Raw genomic sequence first — 21,509 nt, 5'->3', positions numbered from 1 at the left:
AGCATAACTTGATACTAAGCCAGGAGGAAGAAATTTACTTCTGGCACATGTTGGGATAGTACATATAAATTTTAAGAAAAGGAAGAAACTTACTAGGTTTCTGTCCAAGGAGGAGCCTGATCCCTGGGAAATATTGAATGCAAAAGCAATCTGAAATTTGTGATGAAATAAAATATGGGCAGTTAACATTCCCTGTCTTGTCTCAGCTTCACTTCTAGATGGAGACATTTTCCAGTAACTGATTCAACCAAGAAAAAACTCTTGTTCCCACTTACCTTTCCCACTACCTTTGAATTCTCTGTGCCTTTCTGTACTTCAGAACTTCAATGTCTTTTTCTATTCTGAGAATAACTTTGTTTTCCTACACATATTGCATCCCTTCTGTCTTCCCCCCTACTGCATCTGAATTCCAATATTCCATAGGTGGCTGAAAAAGTGCATTAATCTGTCTTCCTTTCTGTCAGTAATATCCCTGCCATTACATGTTTTATTTAGTGAAGTTTGTGGCACAAAACTGATGCTGATCATTGAGCATAAGAAAGATGGAAGCAATGTTTTTTTATGTGAGCCAAGAAAGGATTCAAAATAAGTTTTTATCCAAGATCAGATCACTGGCAAACAGTGAGGCGCAGCTCCATGTTAAAAACCATTTCAGGTGTGTGGCTGATAAATTTACAGGACTCTCATCTGAAGGTGATCATGCAGGGAAGACTTATTCTAATGAATTTTTTATATGTGTAGCCTTGTGGAGCTGACATTCTCTGGGAAATGGCTTTATCAAGCAGCAAAGAGACTTAGTATGCTGCAATATCAGATGTAGGGACATTTCAAGGAGATAGCTGTATACTTTAATAAACTGAAAGGAAATTTCCTTGCCAGAATACAAAATACATGAACCTCTCCTTACTTTTAATGCACATTTATTACTAAATCCTATGTTGTAAACAAGATTGAGAGGCACTTTTTTGTATAAGTGCAAAAGTTGGCACTAGAAATAAGATTCATTAAAAATACAACTCGTTATTTGGTATGGATAAGCTAGGAATAGATTTCTTAAAATCTCTTTGTGATACAAATTTAAATAAGACAAGGTCCAGCCATCATACCTATAATGGGTGAAGACTAGACAACTCTGAAGTTGGGAGATGTGTCCCCTGTTACTTGGAGGGCAGGTTCCACCAGCCGTGCTCATTGAGGCTAAAGAGGGGGGGGAGGTTGTTTTCCAAATAGAGCCTGCCAAATTTGTGCCTGGCTGAGGAACAAGTGTTAGATCTTCTGAGGAACATTGCTTGGCCTGATGTCAAGGGTTCCTTTGTGTACAGATTGATTTTGGTCCCCATAAAGGCATAAAATGTATGTCTGAAGCCAGACAAATGGTTTGCAAATTGTAGTTTTACAAACAAACACAAAATGTTTGCTCATGGAATACACAAATCTGTTGGCTTGAATAAAAATATAACTGATTTCCTTAAAAAAAAAAAAAATCACTGATAGGTGGAAAACAATTGTCTCAACCTAGAAAAGCTTTTGAGGGGCCAACCCATCCCTCTCTTCCATTCTGGAGGCAAAATGAGACTTTCAGAGGGTGAATCCATCCACAAGACCAGAAAACTGTATCATGCTTGAACCATGAAAATTTGTGTGTCCTGGGAAGCCAGCTCAAAGCACAGAGCATGAGGGTCAGCCTGGCAGCCCTGTCACTCTACTTTGCCTTACATGTGGTGTTTAGTGTCTCATTACACAAACTTCACCATGTCAGTGGGCAGTTCCTTCCCACCACTGGTTCTCTGGCTTCTCTGCTGGCACTTGGAACAAGTGCCCTCCCAAGTGACTTGTAGCAGTTCCTGTTTTAGCTGATCTATGCTGGGTAAAACCTCAGGTGCTCACCTAAACAGTGGTGTGAGCTGGGATCTGCAACATCTCAGACAAAATCCCTGGAGGCTGAAGAGCTGCCCAGTTGCACCAGTTGACCTTCATGAGCTGACCAGCCTGGTCCAGTAACCTGGTCCCTGCAACGTGGCCTTTGGAAGCCTCTGAGAAATGTATCTCACATTGTAACCACACACTCGGTACTCTGCTTTTGGGGACAAATGCAGCCTGTTCTCTTTTTCTCCCCTTCTCCATTCTCCTGGCACAAGAAATCTTTTCCTGAGAGAAGAAGACTTTACTGGATGGTTGCTGGTTGCCCAGGGAGGCAGAACTGGGGGAGCAGAGCTATGGGAGCATAGATGCAACAGAACTTAGAAGTCTATTCTACTGCTATTTCAGTTTTCTCAGTTGAAAGATTTTTATTTTTTTTTCTAAGGGAAAGTGTCATTTTGACATTTTCTGAAAAATACCCCATCACTTTCATGGTTAAATGATATTCCTGCAATAATTTGGTAGCCAAGCTCATTTATCACAGTAATGCAACCATCCTTAAGCAGGAAAGGATTAGCTTTATAAATAAAAATCTGCCTAGAGCCCAAGCCTTACTTTACACTCTCCTGCTTACATAAATTCATGCAGCAAACTGTTTTCTTTTGTCTTCCCTCACACCTCAAAGTTTTTCCTCTCCTCCATAGAAACTATATGCAAATTAATCTGTGACCTCTTCTGGAAAAAACCTGTCTTTTCTCCCCTTGTCTATACAAAGCCTGGCACACCAAGAACATGATCCCTGAACAGTGTTTTGAAGTGGTTTGTGCTCTGAACTTTTGAACACCTGAATTCTGTTTATTAGTCATAAAGAAGAGAGGCTGTGGGATACAATGCTGGAGTAATTTATCTCCAAAGGAGCCTAACTGCTATTCTGCAAGAGCATAGAGGTCTACACCATGGCAAGGATGAGCAATGTGTTCCAGGAGACTCTGATGAACAAAAGACTAGAGCAAACCAAAATCAGTTTGAAGCACTTTTTTAGCAGCAGTAACTACAGCAACTAATTCAGAACTTTGTCAGATTAAAAAAGAAGGTAGTGCACTATTCCTCTGCTTGGGGAGATAATAAAACTCTTAAATTCAATCTTTCTTAATAATTTCTCTGATAAGCACTTAGTTTCTGTATCTATTTGGGGAAGGGTAAGATCTGTATTACCAGCTATAGGTTAGGACAGGACTGAATACAAAACAAGGACTTTTTCCTCTTATTTCAAGATCTAGTAATTCAGGTCTTTAGAAAGGAGGTGAACTATGTGAATAATTCCTGGATCAGATTCAGGAGATAAATATCAGCTTTAGTTCAAATTTTAACTTTATCCCCATATTCCCTCTGACCAAAACCATGCTCATATTCACTTTTATCAGCCATTAGTTCCTTCATCTCATTAGATGAGCACTTTCATTGACAACACAAGCACAATCTCAGCTCATTTACCTGTGAGGTCCTCATTGGGCCAGGAGCCAAGCTGGCAGGCTTTGCATGTGTATTCGTCAGAGACATACTCATTTTCTTTACAAGGAGTGCAGGTCCAACAGCAACTCACTTCTCCTTTACGGATCACCTGAGATAAAAATTGACATTTTGTTTTAGCAGCATAAAATACATCCATGCTGACCCAGTTGCTAATTTAATTTTTTAATATATTTTTTCTTTTTTTCAATAGAAGAGTTTTTTAAATTTTATTATTCCCTTTTATGATATGTTTTCGAAGATAATATGAGAAAAAAGTTCTCAGTTCTTCCATCATGTAGGTACCAGAATCACCCCAGGACAAAGAAGAAAGGATCCACCAATCCCAGAGAACAGAATGACAAAAAAGACTTTTTTTTTCCCTCTTAGAATTTGTAAAGCTTCATAGATGCCAATGTGCCTACAGAAGTCAGTGCATGATAGTGAAGACACGTAATTCACAACAAAGTGGTCCATACGGAGAAACATGTCTATTACATCCTTAATGGTTGGTTACCCAAAGACTTCTGCATGCTTATCTTTCATCCAATAATGAGTGATTTATTAAAACTGATTTTTCCAAACATCAATCTGAACACGCCTTTTCCAGAATTATTTAATTACTGCATTTCTAATTACCATTTAATGGTGAGAACCTTATCTTTCTCCATTCTAACATCTGACCTGATTTCTCATTTCATAATTTACTACCAAATGTTATTGCATGCTTAGGATTGAAATGCAGATTTTTCAAGATCCTTATTTATCATCTCTGGGAACATCTGTGCATCTTGTCAATATATCTTTCTTTTGAAATAAAGTATTCCCAGTTTCTCTGCTCTTCCCAAACAGTTTATAAACAAATACTCCCAATTATAGCATAAGAAATAAGTTGACTTTTTTATCTTTTGCAGTGATGAATTCAAAAAGTGTATTCAAAGCCAAATGTCGTTATTGCAATTTTAGTTTAAAAACCAAACATATAAAGGAGCATAATCAAAAAGAGTGGGATTGCTCTTTGTAATGCTGCATTGAAAAAAACTTATATTATCTAATTTTAATAACTATCAATATGGGGGACTTCAAAAATTTCAAATTTTGTGGTTTGGTTGTTTTTATTTTTTTGTTTTTATTTTTTTTTATTTTTAATCATAGAGTATGAAAAGAAAAACAGCAACACCAAACAGTTAAACTGTTGGAAAGGCTAGAAGAGCATAAGTTATTTACTCTGTAAGAGTTGAGACCAAAGCTACTTGCAAAACAGAATATCTGTTCTCCAGAATAAATCATATCTTGGGATCTCTTTCATTTTGAAATAAAAAGAAGAGTTGAAGAAATGACAGAATTTTTTGTATTTGGGAAAATCAATTTTTAGAAAGCTTGTATAAATTTTTAGAGACATATTTTGATTACCTTGACACATTATAAAAATCCGTAACTTTATTTGAATAAAATAGTCAAGAAAATGAAATGGCAAAATAAGAGCCCTATGTTATTGTGGAAGAGCAGACAGCTGCAGGAGCTGAGCTGGGTAGTGAGCAGACCTTTTGGCCCAGGTACAGCAAAAGCCATGGGAGAGATAAACTCAAGGCAAGAGCAGAAGTGAAGACATCATGTCTGGTCATGCTGACCACTCTGCCGAGAGAGAAGGCAACAAGGACATTGCTAGTGCAGGGATGTAATGAGGACTTGATAACCGAAAAGACTGTGATACTACAGAACAGGGGCAAAGGGGTCCAGGTGGAAAATTGTGTACAGAACGTAGTGACCTATAAATACTCTTGACTGAGTGCGAAAAATGGCTTTGCTTGCATAGCATGGTCTGTGTCTCTCAATCCCCACAGGTTATTATCAAAATACCTAAAATTCTATAAGAAAAATTAATTTCTCCATGTAACTTTCCAGCAAATGAAGACCTTATGTAAAATACTTGGAATGTGACTAATCAATCAGGACCCTGGTACACTGATAATTTGTTATGCAGCACTACCAGAGAGGGATTATGTATCCTCCTCTAGAAATCAAGATAATTGTTCTTCAAGACTCAGGGCAAAGTCAGACTTTTTTTTTGTGTTAAATTGTTTAGCCAGCAATTTATTCATCCTTTTATTTTTCATTTCCTGAATAATTCTTTGTTGTATAACTTAACTGTAAACTAATTTTTCTGTCCCTTTTAAAATAAATAATTCTCTTTAGAACAAAAATTATTTTCCTTTCCCCTTGTCATCTGGACAATCCTTTGAACCTGTATTTATTTAAATAATATGTCCACACTATTTCAAATGTATAGAGTTGGGTTGTATTTGGATTTTATCAAATCCTGTGGATGGATTCACCAACTGTGGCTGAATGTTGGATAGCAGTACATTCAATGTTTCAAATTCCTCCATAATAATTCAGTCACAAAGAAGTTTGCAGGAAAACCACCACAGAGCTTGGTAGGGTCAAAGTCCCACCATCATCTGTGAAGACCATGAAGATAAAGACTGTCAGGTAAACTTTGTGCTTTATGATCAATAACCTAATGAGGAGCAAACAGAACATTTCAGGCACCAGACTTCAAGCATTTATATATATCTAAGTGTGTGACGACTTGGCTTCATAGTGAAGAATCCTCTTGAGAGAATCCTTGGGAGCATGGGCAGAAGGTGGAAGGTGATTGTGTTAATGAAGATCAGAAGATACTTCACCTGTGTTGTGACAGCAGATCATAAAGGAACTCAGACACATGCAGTTCTGAAGATGTCAGCTGTTTGTCCACCTCTGTCCTTCCCATGTGTGACTTTGTGCCTGGAGCAGGCTAACAGACCCAAATTTAGTGACTGTGGGTGTAACTCATCCCACCTGCATTTATTTATGTGTCTGCAGAAGGTGTGTTCTCATCAGAACCAACTGTTCTATCTGGGTGTCTTTTACCATCAATGAAGAGAAAGAAGTCGTTCTATACCAAGCTTGATCTTAACTGTTTTCAAAGCCTACACAAGGATGACTCCTCATCTGGAATAGCATATTATTCATAAGTCTGACATAATTCCTTGTGTTTACACTGGAGACAAATACAATTGGTCTGATGAAACTCACTTAAATGACTCTGCCAAAGACTAATTACTGAATTAAACAGGGTGACCGTGTCCTAAAACTCTGTAAAACTCAGACTAAAAAGATTCACCTTGTGTTTCAGAGATTGGTCATGCTCCCATCAGCCCCTCTCTGCAGCTGCTTTCCAATTTTCAGTCATGCTGTTTTAACACATGAGAAAATTGAGCTTCCAGTGAAACTTGTCAGAAATTACACCTGATTTTTTATGGTTGAACATGCCCATCTCCTCATTCCACCAGCTTTTATATAAATGACTGCAAGGTAAGCTATGGACTTGCAGTATTTTAACTGTTCTGCAGGAAGCATCATGGGATGCTGAAGGAAAACAGTGTATAATTAATATATGACAGATTCATCTATGATCCTTGCTTATTGAAGCTTGGAAAGGGAGGAAAGAAAAATTAAAACCTGGGAAACAAAGAAGCAGTAAAACAGGTATGATTAAAAAAATATGTTACCTGTATTTCCTGAGATTCAGAATAGTAGTAGTAGTAGTTGATGTTCTCTGATGATATCACAGACTTAAGGTCTGATTAATAAAGCTCCAGTCTGGATGACTATGTCTAGCACTGAAATAGTAGCAATTATTATTTATAATTTACCTGCAATTGTACTGACAAGTCCAGTCAGGGATTTGCACACCACTGAATCAGATGCTGTAAAAATATGCAGCAAAAAGCCTCCAAACAATATCTGTTTGAAAGCATTTGGAATATGCTAAACTTATATTGGAATAAGTTAAAAAAAATTAACTTAAAAAGTCAGCAGTCCACAGATATAGGAGTCAAGAAAATGGCAGCTTATTAAAATAGTGAGATGATTATAATAAGAGTAAGAACTAAATACATAAGTCTGTACGTTTAAATTAAAGTGTGGGATACTATCTCCATGTAGCAGTCAAGGAGAAAATTTGCTTTCAAATTTCAAGGCTATGCATACTGTAAGACTGAAGCAAACAAAGAGAAGATTTACCTTTATCTGGCCTTTTTCACAGGGTTCACTGCACACAGATCTGATGATATTACTTTTCTCTGACCATATTTCATCATCGTCCATTTTCAGCTCACCATTGTCCCAGCTGCCAACATTGATATAATCAAAGTAGTCCTTCCCCATTTGTTTAAAATTCATGATTTCATATCTTTGGAAACAGAAAGGAGAGACATAGCTGAGTTGAGGAGAACGTCATGAAATATTTAAAATAAAGGAACACCATACAGTCAAAAAATCGGGCATGTTGAAATGAAAAAAGAAAAAAATTAAAGAATTATGCTTGCCCTTGAGTATCTCACAATAGTTTCTGTGATATTATAATCATGCTTTTACTTTGTATGTTATGTTGGGAGGTTGGGGTGTTTTCTTTGTTTGCTTTTTATAAGTTTTGCTTTGGGTTTATTTCTGGGGGGTTTTTAAGTGTTTTTTCTATCACCATAAAAAGTTACCTGAACACTCTGGGGTTAGGTGACTGTGTTTCTGAGAATGACTATTTATTTAAGGAAAACAATGAAATGAGTCAAACAGAATTTAATCTGTGCAACTTCCAGCCCTGGAAGCCAATTGCATATGGAGCCCCAGTTCCCTCTAGAGCAGATGCTGAGTAATATAAACCTATAATGCCAGTTCCTAACACTACGTGCTCCTCACTGTCTGCAGGTGCTTATTCCCCTCCTGTCAGAAGAAGACGACATATAAACTCTCCAAGGGAGGTAGGAGCAACCTCTGTGTGATCAAAGTTAGGCTGCAAGATGAAATTTGGTGTGGCATTCGGAGAGGAATCAGGCATCACTCTTCAGACACAGACTCCGGAATCTTCTTTCCTTCTTTTGAATTTTTTTTTTTTTTTTCTTTCCCCTTTCTCTTCTCCAACATTGCATCAGAAAATTCTGGTCTTTCCCATCCATACAGTCATTTTTATGTAATTCATCAGTGATTGAAACACATTTAATTCTTTATACAGTACAGTGTGGAAGAGAAAAAGTACTCATGACTCAGTCCTAGGCTGCTTTTGGGTCAAAGATAGAGCTCATCAGTTTTCAGTTTCATGTTCCTCTTCCTCCTACTTTCTCTTCAGTTCCCACTCTTGCAGAAAGTCTGTGGAGCCATGGAGGACTCACTTCCTCCTACAGCTGAACACCAGCCCACCTTTCTGCCACACAGGCCTGTTCTTTTAGCACTTTTTTGTAAGGAATGCTTGAAAAGGTGGGCAGTTCCTGAAGAAATGATGCCATGTTTTTACTTCCTCTTTAGTGGATTTGGAATTAATATGTCTAAGCAATATGAAATTTACTGATGGAAAATAAGAAACCAATACAGACCAAGAAGGCTAAGACAATCTTTGCTTTAGAAAAGCTGCCTTGTTCATAAACAAGGACACATCTTTTTCTTTTCAGTGGCCACCAAATTAGTCCTGAAGGCCAAGAACATAGACAAAGCTGCATTAAGGGTAGTACTGTAAGAGTGTAATTTATGAAGTTCAATGTACAGATGAGGAAAATAACCTGCTCATTAAATCAAACAACCTCTTAAGTAAGAGACCCTGCTGGGTTTAGTTGGAGTACAGTTAATTTTCTTCACAGTGTCTGGTATAGGGCTGTGTTTTGGATTTGTTCTGGAAACAGTTTATAATATAGAGATGGTTTTGTTATTGCTGAGCAGGATTTACACAGGGCCAAGGCCTTTTTGCACTGTCACATTGTCATGAATGGCAATGAATGGGAATTTGAGAGGAGACTCAGCTGACCCCAAGTCACCCAAGGAGTATTCCAGACCATATGACACCATACTCAGTATATAAAGTAGGTGGAAGAAGGAGGAAGGAGGGGATGTTTGGAGTTATGACATTTGTCTTCGCAAGTCACTGTTATGCATGATGGGGCCCTATTCTCTTGGAGATGGCTGGATGCCTGCCTACCTAGGAAGAAATGAAAGAATTTCTTGATTTGCTTTGCTTGTGTGCATGACTTTTGCATTTCTTGTTAAACTGTCTTTATCTCAGCCCATGGGTTTTCTAGCTCTTACTTTTTCAGTTCTCTCCTTGAATCTGTTGTGCTTGACTGAGCAAGCAGCTGCAAGGTACTTGGTTTCTGGCTGGGGTTAAACCATGACCACCACATGACATCTCTCTTAAGTTTTGAGGAAATGCTTTTAAGACTGACAAGCAGCAGTCATACTATATCTAGCATCAAAATTTTTCCCGTGCTGGCATAAAAAAAATTACAGAAGTATTTTATGATACTGTCCATCCATAGATCTCAGGATGCTTTGCATCATGAAAAATTCTGTCACAGTGAGGTAACAGTGAGGTACAGCAGGGATTCAATGCCAAAATTACACCCAGGGCAGTATCAGGACTGTAGCAGCCTCTGAGAGGAAATGAAAGTGGAGTCTGACTGAATGGACAATGTGATATTACACACACTATATTGTTCTTGAATCTTTACAAAGAGGAAATAAGCACATGTAGAATGAAAAATATTTCTGGATTTTGAAATGTTTCATTTTATATATTGTATAAAGAAGGAAATGTCCATGGCTTCCTACAACAGTGATGTGTCCAAGGTTGATCATATGAATGCCAGATTGACACAAAATAATTGAATCTAGATAACACAAGCACAAACCCAAAGAAACAGACTTTTGCTCATGGTTATAAACTAACTTTTTTCTGAGGTTCACAGCCATAGTAACCATTTGTTGGTTACTAATAAAAACTAATAAAAAAGACTAATAAAAAAGCACAGAAGCCACAGCAGTGCCTTTATTCAACATTGTCAGATACTGCAACACACCTATGAGTATTACTTGGTTAAAGCTTTCAGTTTAGGGTTTCATGGACAGGCAAGCAAAAGTACTGCCAGTGCTTGACAGGCAACAGAACAAAACCAATGATCTCCCCAGTAGTAGTTCCATGTATACATCACAAGCGGAATACTGGAAGGAAACTTAACAAATTTAATGTAGTATAGTCTCAATAAGCCTTGTCTCTCTTCTCTGTGGAGAACAGCATTGATGGATGGGTAGAAATAGCCAGATTCAGTAAGTCCATTGCTGTACTGGAGGCTCATGAGTCACTGGTTCCCTGGAGGTTCCTTGAGATAATACAGGGACAATTTGTCCCTTTAGGATAGGAGAGACCAGATGGTAAAATAGCACATTTCCAGCAGTGCTCTAATCACTTTGCAAAATACTTGTATCACAACAGAAGTGCCATGAAGTTGCTGGGAATATATGTTCTACTGATAGCACAGTCAAAATGTCAGCATCTTAGTTTTTCTTGCCTGTTCTTCCCTCCTCAATTTCTTCTTTAAAGTTTTGATAGTATTTACAGATAATTGTTATCTTCCTGAGGAATCATGGCTTCCATACGCTTTTTTATTTTCCTTGTCTCTTGACTCACATAAAACAGGCCCTACACTAGACTGTCTGCCTGCTTAAATCTCAACATACACATAAAGGACTTTGGAATAGGGCCAGGATTCAAAGCATCTTGTAGGATTAATCATCTGTTGTATAATATCAAAACCTTTTTGCTATACATCGAAATCCTGAGCTATCTAGGTCAGAAAGGCTTTTTATGTTCTGATTTCCTGCTTAACACCACCACCACCGTACAGCTGTGAGGATTTAAATTCCTGTTTTACAAAGTGAAGATGCAGTTGACAGTGCAAGTGAACAGGGCAGATGAGTTGTTCCAGTATGACTGCACCATCTCCAAGCTCTAGAAAATAGTGTTTGACAGTGCTTAAAAGACTATACACTACTCAAAACCTGGAAGTTAGAAATGCAGCTGCCTACAAAATCTTCTTAATCATGAAAGAGTACATTTTGTCTCAACGTTTTCTGACTTAAGCACATAGGCTGGATTTAATGATGTGACTATTGTTGGACAAGAGGGAACAAAGAACAATTATTCAAAAGTCCAGCACTAGGTAACCACACGCAGTTCATTAGTTTGAGTAGACACAAATATCACACAAATCCAGGGAAGCTGGACTTTCTTAAAGGTGGACGATTCTGAGGTACCCATTCAACATGGTGTCCCTACGCTCTTCAGGAAAATACTTATGTCCAGTTGTGACTGAGCAAATGACTACATATGATATAATTTCTTCATCATCTTTCTTAGAATTTAAAAATGTCCAAGATATTCAATTAAATTCATTGCAACAAATAGTGTTAAATTATTCTTGGTAAGAATGCCAACGTGAGGAAAAGGTAAAGCAAAAGATCTCTTTGCAATATTTAGATATTGTTATTGATGTTGTCATGTCACATATTTGTTTTTGGCAGGCCACACATCACTCATTCATCACAGTCATTTTTACACAAGAAACTGATTGGAATAGGGTAGGATGCAGCCCACTGCATCTGAGCACCTTTAAAACGAAAAGGAAATCCTTTTAAAGAAGTCTGAGATAAGTATTTTTTAAAAAATTTGGCCAGAAAAATTCAGACTTAACACCTTCCTTCAAAATTCAGCTGTTTGTAAAAATAGAAACATTTAGCAGAAGAGAACCTTGCTCACACTAAAAAAGCTCTTAAAACAAATTTGCATCTGAATTTTTCCTACATTTCTGCCAGTTTGTTCCTGCGTTCTCCTACTAGATCACAGTGCCTTTCCTTAGAGCTTGAGTCTGAAGAATTTGAAAATTTGTGTCTCCAGAAACAGACACAGACTGCTGTCCTGCTTGGTTTTGGGGAGGATGCTGACTTTACAGATTTGCAAATAGAACGAGTTAAAAACAATATGGTTTGAAACTGCAGAAATTTTGGAAATGTCAAAATACTTTGACCAATGGGTTTAAATTTTCCAACCCATTTCTAGTAGGAAGTTAATGATTTCCCTTCAGTTCACATTAGTGGGAGAAGACAAAATTTAAATAGGTGTATAGGATAAAAATTTTCACTCTAGTCTTCTGTTTATATGGCACCATAACAAAGGTGTTTAAAACCTTCCAATAATGTGGACATAAAGGGTTATCTCAAACAATACTAGAGCAAAAGCAGTGATGGAGACAGGAAATACATTGGAATATAGGGAATAAATATACTGTGAATACTATCATAATTGCTGCTCATTCTCTGAAAATTCAGCAGGCAGAAACCCAGAAAAATCCCCACTTCATGACTGTTTCTAATGTGCATTTCTATGGATACATGTGTCATAGAAAAACTTATATTTCATAGATGTATGTATACATATTTATGCATGTTACCAGCAAAATAAGCTTTGTTTAAATTCAATTTGTCTTAGAGCAGCACAGTATGGAGTGATAGCTTAGTGTGTTATGCAAGTGGAAAGGTTTCATTTGGAATATATGTAAACAGGTTTTTAATAATTCTGATTAAAAATATCCCAGATGCATCAGTACAATATTTCTGATATCGTTTTATCTTTCTTAACTAAAGAACTAAGTCTGCTATGATTTTTTATAGGTCAGCCAAACACGTACACTTAAACATCCACATAAAGAGAGAAATAGGCTATGGTGTACATCGTGGTCTACAATCATAAAGGTCTGATAGTTTCTTTTCAATAATAATACTTTTAAATGGTACAGATGAAAATGAAAATTCATGCAGGAAACTTTTTAACCTGAAAGTCCAAAAAATTTAACTCGAAAAGCCTTAAAAAATACAAATAAAAAAAAAAAAAAAGAATCTATTTTTGCAAAGCACAGGAATCAGGAAATGTAAAATTAGTAGTATGAGATCTTAGCTCTGTTGTCAAGTCTGCACATATCTACTGTGTGCAGTTAGCATCTCTGCTATTAAACAGTTTGAGAAATGTCAGCATTACCTTCCCGGTGAGTCCCCATTCTCATCAAACAAGATCATGTCCCCAGAGACCCCGGTAAAGTTAGTCTTCATGAGGGATTCCAGGAGTTTCCGACCATCTATGGGCTTCATGGCATCACAGAGGCCCACGTAACCTGGGCACAAGGACAGCTGCATGTTGTGGAGCCCGTAGGCCATGGAGTAAATTGCATTGATTACAAAGCCCATCTTGGAGTCCTGAACATGCTGCGTCCTCAGAGTCATCTGGCCTGTCAGGGAACAACAAGAGGGTTTAGTGAATAGGGCTGGGATACAGTCAGATCTTCAGACATCTGCTGGTAGTTTAATTATTAACAGTGGAAAAAGTATTTTAAGTGCCTTAAAAAGCTCATGAAATATGTTTTTATTGGTACACACACTGACCATGTTAGAATACAAATGAAGAAATGAAAGGAGAGGTTGTCTTTAAATATTGTATTACCCAGATGATACATTTCTCTCTGCAGCTCATCATCTCACCTCACATATGTTTGGTTTAGAGTGCTGCTCTTTCATGTGCATTTTTAAAGCATACACCATGGACATTATAATAATAATGTATAATATAATATTTTAGGGAACCCAGAAACTTCTCTCCACCTGAAGAAATCTCTTCAAACCTTCAGAAATATTAGTTGAAGTACAAATGCTAATAAGAGGTTACTCTCTAGAAACCTTATAAAAAAGTTCCACTTCTGGAATATCAGTGAACTCTGTTGCCCAGAGAAGTTGTCAATGCCCCATCCATGGCAGTGTTCAAGGCCAGGTTGGGTGGGGGCTCAGAGCAACCTGGTGTAGTGGAAGGTGTCCCTGCCCATGGCAGAGGAATTGGAACTACATTATCTTTAAGTTATCTTCTAATCCAAACCGTTCTATAATTCTATGAAAACACTTTTGTGTCAGAGACATGGAACCAATCCTGTGGAAACAGACTGACCTAGGCAGCACCTCTTTGCTGTACCAAAAGTTTCCCCCAATATCTCTCCTACATCTCTTGATCCTCTCTCTTTATGAAGTGAGGGTAACAATGTAATACAGATGAATACATTAAAATCTCTGTGAAGGGTTTGACAGTGTGGGTTAGGCAATGACTCTGTTTAGCCAGAATTGGTGAATCTTAATTTTTTTTTGGCTTTTAAAACATTATGTTTGCATTTCTATTCTCTGTTTATGCTCATGTGAAATGCACAGAAAAAAATTCATTCAGCAGCACCTTGAAGACTATTTTTTATAACACACTATTATTACTGACACAAATTTCCTCTGTTGACAGCACCAGGCAAACTAAAGAAGGGGAGGCTGGAGCTTTTCTTCTCAGCTGCACTCTGGCCAGAAGATCTTTAATACTGGGAAAGTGAGAAGAGAGGGATAAAACAACTGCATCAATGGTGCTGGGTATTTATCTGACACCTAGAAAGATTTGTCTCTGGATGCAGGACAAACAAAGAGCTCTATTAGAACATTTTTTCTCCTTTTATCAACCAAGAAGCAAGCCTAGGAGCTAGGGAGTCCCTTGTCTGGGCAGCCCAGAGCAAAGGGAATGCAAATAACCTGTCCCCTCCATGAGATTCTGCTTGCCACAGAGGCATTGGTGAGGGGCAGGGATGGTGCTCACACCTGCCCATCTGAGCTGCAGAGGCAGCACAACCTGAGAAGTATTTTATACCATGAGAAGATTGAGTCACAGATTATTATTTTCTTTGAAGATATGACAGGGTGGGACTCATTTAGATTAACAATATCCATCCAGAAGACAAGAACCCATTCTGATGTGTAGGCAACTTAGTGGCAAAGGGTAAGAATCTCCAGCTGGTGATTAATTCTATGACAAAACAGGCATGACTACATGCAAGCACACCTTTTCAGTGGTGAACAAGAACATCACCCCACAGTTCTAATCACTAAAATCTATTGCAGCACTGGAAGCACCAGGAAGGGTAGTAAAACACATAGTTTTAACTGAAAAACACTGCCTAGAGTTCAGAAAGTTCTCAGAGAGAACTGAGAGATTCCTTTTTCCCTTCTGTTTTATGCTGAAGCTGGCGCCACCATTTCCAGTCAACCTCAGGAGAAATGATTATTAACATTTTGGAAAGCTAAACAATATGAGCTTGAAGTATCTTAACGGAAAAGGGAAAACAAACTTGGAAAAAACACACAGTGCTGCTCATTTGTTCTGTTCTACCAAGGTATTGCTTTTTCCTAATTAAAAATAATAAGCATAAAAACTGCAACAGTGGCGTACATATAAAGCCCATATTAATTGAAATTAAGTGGAAAATTGTATTACACTGCAATACATAAAACTTTTTTTAACCAATTATTCATCCACAAAATTAGCAGCTCACACACCATGCAGTTAATTATAGTAGCCATTAGAATGAATCAGATTTGCATTGGCAATAATATTTATCATAAAACAATACTTCAGCTGCTTTATTGCATATGATTGCTTAAAAATCTAATAACTTACTTCTTAATTCTTACTCTCCACTGGGCTTTGTGCTTCAGTTTTATGAAATTATTATTCTGATTTCCTTTAAACACTGAACCTCATTCCATTCACCTGATGATTTATAATAAGGCTGCTTAGCTCTTCCTAGAAGCTGGTGGCAATTGTCAATGGAGCTATGAGGGATTTAGCTGTTGTGAGAATTTTAATATACTTCCTGCAGCTGGAGAACACATTCACCTGAGATATTAATTGCCTTATTTGCCTATATAGGGGAAAATCTGGCCTGCCAATGCCAGTTTATAATAACAAAATATTCTGCATTTAAGGGAAAATCACAAAAATTAAGTCAATATATATATTTTTTTCTCTTTAGCTATGGTAATAATGCCTTAAAAATACCAGCATTAAAAAATCCAATCAGAACCAAGTCTGAAAGTTGTTTTCAACCTATTTCACAAAGTATTTTGGCATGTCAGACTTGAAACATATAAGTAACCCTTACTTACCTCAGTAACCCTAGCAGTGGTTTTAAGGGAAGGGTGAATACACAAGCTTGAAAGGTAGTCTTTAACTCAACAAATAAACAAAAAAAAAGAAAAAGGATAAAAAAAGTAAAAATATTTTAAATTAATCTCTGCAACTATTGTGATTTTGGTAGCTTTAAACACATTGTTCACTTTAGACTTCTTACATATTGTTCTTGATGGAGCTCTAGCATATATTCATACAATTATTACTCATCCACGAGTGCTGTCTTCATTTGAGCCTTTCCTGACACAGGTGATCACAACATGGAAAGGTGGCATGGATGAATTTAATGGGGATGGCAGCGTTTGGAATATATATCAACCTATTTATGAATCCATGCTGAAGTTTTCAAAAGGGCCCACGTAATGATAATACGAAGGGGAATGGCTTTAAATGGAAAGAGGGCAGGTTTAGAGGAAGAAATTGAAGGTGGTAAGTCACTGGAACAAGTTGTCCAGAAAAGCTGTGAATGCTCCATACCTGGAAGGGTTAAAGCCACGTTGGATGGGACTTTGGTCTAGTGAAAATGTCCCTGGCCATTACATAGGGACTAAAACTCTTTGATCTCTTTAATCTTCCTTTCCAATTCAAACCATTCTATTCTATGGTTCTATTGTATGATTAACTGTACAGAGATGCCCAGCACTAAACTCCTCATCCAAATTTGTTCTTTTCTGTTATCAAGTCTCTAAAATACACAAATATGTAGATGATGAAAAGGAAACATGTTCTTTCACCACAAAAGTGATTCTGACTAACAACGGTTCATTTGTTGGATCTATTTAGAAACAATTAGTGTACTTATGGGCAGTGATCCAATAAAGCACTTATGGATGTTGTTAGTTTCTGTGCATGGTGAGCCAGCTCTGGACTGCTTCCCATGCTCCAGAGCTACTCTAGCAGCACCCAGAACTGGTGGTCCTGGCTAACAGTGACACTAATAAAATAATTCTTTCAAGACTGACCTGCTCCTTCCAAACATGGAAAAACAAAACCAAACCCGTATCTTTGCAGCAAACACTGAAATTTGTCTATTGTTTCTAGTACTAAGCATGAAAATAAGCATTCTTCAATATATTTCAATATTTTACAGATTTTTGATACAAAACTTGTCATTTTTCTTTTTTTTTCCCCCAGGTTTTTACCCTCAAGGAAGATGAAATACAAATTTTTTCTGCTTGCCAGCTTGTAATATTACAAAGCCTCATAAAGCAAGGATATTAAAGAGCACAAAATTACCATGGTTCAATATGCTTTTTCTGCTTTCTAACTTTTCTAAAGATGACAATATTTTGCATTTTAAAGAATGAATAATAGGTAAAAGGAAGAGTGAAAATACATTCTGGGCAATCCCTCAACCCCCTTATTTCATTCCCTGAGGAGACTTAGGAGAACAAAATATGAGACAAAATATGGGAGAATATTTTTTTTCAAATTGCAGAAGTTTGTTTGCTCTGTACTGACTGTAACACTGAAATGAAAGGAAATTGTTAGTGTTCCATTATTATTATTATTAATTTTAAAATACTCAGTGATCAAAAGGTTGTTTATGAAAAAGTCATGAGACAATGGAAACCACAGGCATATCCTACAGCCTCCAATTATTCCATAATGTTTCCCCATGATTATATCACAACTTAGTTTCTATACAATTTCCATAAATATGCCATTAAAACCTCAGTGATTCTTTCTGCTAAGTTTTGTTTTGAGGGACAAGAGGCTGACTGAAATGAGTTCTAGTTTTGCTGCAAATACGTCCCACATTCACTTTCTGCTCACTGTACTTGAAGTCCATCAACCAATGTGTTTTCCTATATGTTCTTTCCTTTGCCTTAGTGAATTTCTGAGAAAAAATCAGGATAACAGGCTAATCTTTCCAACAAAACTGTGGTGATGTCTGTCTTCTGCAGGATTTAGTGTGTAGCTTTTTAACTCTGTCAGCAGGTCCATGTTGTCCCTCTTGTGCTCCTTGGGAAGACATGTGACTTTCCCATGATCTGTATGCTTTGGATGAAATGCCACCAAGTCAGTCATCCCAGAAATATGCATGTCTCTCCACTGAAGAAATATGTGGTATCTCATAAAACAGTGGAAAGGTTGTACATAAGAACCGTATTTTTCATACCTAATTAAATTGTCATTGTTTAAAGATATAGAAATAGACTAATTTTGGAAACTTTTCCAAAATCTGTTACCAGAGCTTTCTATCAAAGCAATGTGAAATTATAAAGTAGCTTTCAGTTCTGTGTTATTTGTAAGGTTCTGTGTGTATTTTTCTGCTAAAAAAATCAATTGCAGCAGTTTATTTCTTTATTTGCTTTCCTGTTTTAATTTATTACAGGCTCTTGGACTGAAGAAAAGTGGTATTTTTTGCTGTATTTTAAACTTTATGCAGTTCAAATACCCTTTTTCTCTGGAAAATGTCATTTTGATGCTGAGGCAAAACACACTGCATAAAACTGAAACGATGTGAAAGTAAATTAAAAGCTTGAAACAAAGCTTTTCAGTGCTATTGAGATAAGACAAAAATGACCCATTTTAATGCTCCTATGAAACATTTGTGAAATTTGACAAGTATCTTCCAGTGTAATTCCCTCACCCAATGCTTTTGACCAGTTCTAACTTTCACTCTTTTTAACTGAAGGCCAGTATCAGCACTGTTAACATTTTACATGTTGAGTAATGCCAAAATATTGAGAATGACTGAGAGACCAAATTCAGTGTACTGAGATCCAGAGTTGACTTCCAAAAGGTTTTTTCAGAGTACTGAGTTGACTTTGGTGTTTTACATCTATTCAAACCTGCACAGCCACGACATTCACAGGGCGCTCACAGATCTGATGAGAGCTGGACCTTCTTCCCCAGGTGCCCACAAAACAGTGGCAGTCTGGCTTCCCTTGTCAAGGTCAGTATAATCAGCAAAAAAATTGTAATATAAAGAAAAAAGTCACATTAGATGTATTACCACATGCATCTAATATATTGAAGGAAGAACTTAGGGAACATAAAGGGAAGGAAAAAAATAATGTAGTTTTGTAGTCAGATTTTGAAGGAGTTTGATGAATTCTGTAACAACAATGAGAAGACTCAATCTATTAAAGTGTTTAAGTTACATATGTGTTAAATTCAGGATCAATTTATATCAAAAAGTATTTTAAAAATACAAACTAGAGCTTATAGCAGTTTTTAGCGTCACATTGCTTCTTTCTCTAAATCAAAAAAAAAAAAAATAGTAACATGTCTGTGTGGGTTCCTGACTCAGATTATATCAGGCTGCTAGAAAATTCAGATCTGGATTTGTGCCTTGCAACTGATTTGCCTTTGGAAATTTCTGGATCTGACCCAGCATCACTGTAAAAGTAGTAATAACAGTGTTTGAGTTCCAGGTCTGAAATTTGGGGCATAAAAATGAGGGCTGGACCATAATTCAGCTTGCCAGTGCCCAAGCATGAGTATCAAACTGAATGACACACAGGATGTATTCAGAAGAATTAAAATGATTTCTAATTCACTATTCAAAAAATAGAAATTAATTTTAACTAAATTTGTTCTGCTTTTATTTCCAATCTAAAATAAAAGTATAGGACTTCGACATCTGAGGAATATGATCTTTAAATGTGACACATTCCTTGAAATATGTAAAATACCTTTCCGTTCTGACAGCTCTTATGTTTTGTTGGCTGAGTTCTGATTAAACCAGTTTTGGCATTAGAGCTTACATTTAATCAACAGATTTGCGTGTTGCAGTGCAAAAGACTAGACAGTCATGTTTTATTCCTTCGTTCTATCTGGAAACCCAAAAGAGCCATTTGTTGAAACAAATTTCTGTTCATCTGAAACCTTGGACTTTTTGTGTGTCCTTTTGTACTCATTAAAAAGTAGATGCAACTGGATGAGATTCAGCAAACCAGTAGGTATTTTTTGCACTTTCATTTTACGTGCACATTTGTACCTAAAGATGCAAAACTTTTCTTGTATTTATCCCAAATTTCCCTAATCTTCTTTTCTGCAAATAAACTCATTCATTCTTAATCCTCTTCTAAATTGCTTGCAGATATATTGGTCATCCTTATTTTATGAGAATTTTTACACCTTCAGAAAAAGCACTTTTATCTCAGAGAAGCCACATGGTTAAATCATGAATGGAATTTGGGATTTTTGCATCCTGCTAAGACGCATTCAACCTGCTGCTGCAAATCTCCTTTTCCTGGGATCTGGAACCAGGACACCTGCACATCACTGTGTGCTCTTCTTCCCCATAAACCCTGTCACTGTGTCTTTGCTCTCAGCCATGTCAGACAGAAGCTGCTTTCCTCACTTTCAGTGCCCTCTATGTCTTGTTTGTGGCTGCCCTTTGTTTGTGATGACTCAGCCCCGATAACTTCCCTTTGTTTTCTACCTCTCTGCTTTGAACCGCAGTATTTAATGTCAGGACCCTGCTGTACCTGCAAAACTGACCTATCACCTCCCTCCAGATTCTTGTTCCCACTGCTCCTTTACATGAAACTGCTATTTTTTTCTGAAGTCTGTAACCTCTGCCAATCAAAGTAACATACTGCACTGCATCAGCAGCATCTGCCTCTTTTTATTTACTTGTTATTGTCCATGACTTAGATCAGAGATAGTTTGGATGTGTACTCTGGTATTGCTCTGTGTTTGAGTATCACCATAAATAATGCCATTCCATCCATGCCTCCAGCTTTTGCACAGCATGGGAAAAATCATATCACTTAACAGTGCAGGCAAAATAAATAATTTAACAGTCTGGTAGATGTAGTAAATATCTTCTGCTCCTGGTGATTTGAGGACTTGTCTTTTTCCAGTACTGTCCATTGAACCAGTGCTTCACCACATAATTAATTTATGTTGGGTTTTGTTTCTGCTTCATGTTAAGTTGCATTTTTTTAAAACACCCTCACCAGAATGAAAAGTTACTAAGAATTAGAGGTCTGGTGGGAACTCTGTCTGGAAAAAGCCAATCACATAAACGTCTAGTTTTCAAAGGTCTAGAGGCAATCAATACCAAAGGATTACATTGGCCTTTTGAGACCTGAAGCTGGTCACTGAATGGAGTCACTCGTCCAGACCAGCTTGCACACCTATTCATGAACTTCTTTGAATTAGGGTCTTGGATATTAAAAAAATCTCTAACTGGCGCTAGAGGTGAAACCACCCCCAAACCTTGTAAAATTCCTAGTCTTTGGAGGCCATTAAATGTCTCCTTTTACACATGCATTTTAAA

General features: G+C 37.2%; 1 protein-coding gene across 3 annotated transcripts in view; it reads right to left on the bottom strand.

The window, feature by feature from the left end:
* The window catches only part of GRM5 (glutamate metabotropic receptor 5), a 241,385-nt gene that overhangs the window by 36,171 nt on the left and 183,705 nt on the right, over positions 1 to 21,509 (bottom strand). For all 3 annotated transcript variants that reach the window (XM_005516179.2, XM_088051622.1, XM_088051623.1), the window contains exons 5-7: positions 13,268 to 13,514; positions 7,441 to 7,609; positions 3,355 to 3,481 (exon numbers count right to left, since the gene is read on the bottom strand). In XM_005516179.2, the coding sequence (XP_005516236.1) occupies positions 3,355 to 3,481; positions 7,441 to 7,609; positions 13,268 to 13,514 (543 nt within the window). The remainder of the gene's footprint in view (positions 1 to 3,354; positions 3,482 to 7,440; positions 7,610 to 13,267; positions 13,515 to 21,509) is intronic.

The sequence above is a fragment of the Pseudopodoces humilis genome, chromosome 2 (assembly GCF_049639895.1).
Source record: "Pseudopodoces humilis isolate 2021_Gansu_Grassland_sample_001 chromosome 2, ASM4963989v1, whole genome shotgun sequence".
NCBI lineage: Eukaryota > Metazoa > Chordata > Aves > Passeriformes > Paridae > Pseudopodoces > Pseudopodoces humilis.
The sequence above is the reverse complement of the archived record's forward strand: the minus strand, read 5'-3'. Positions and strand labels throughout refer to the sequence as shown.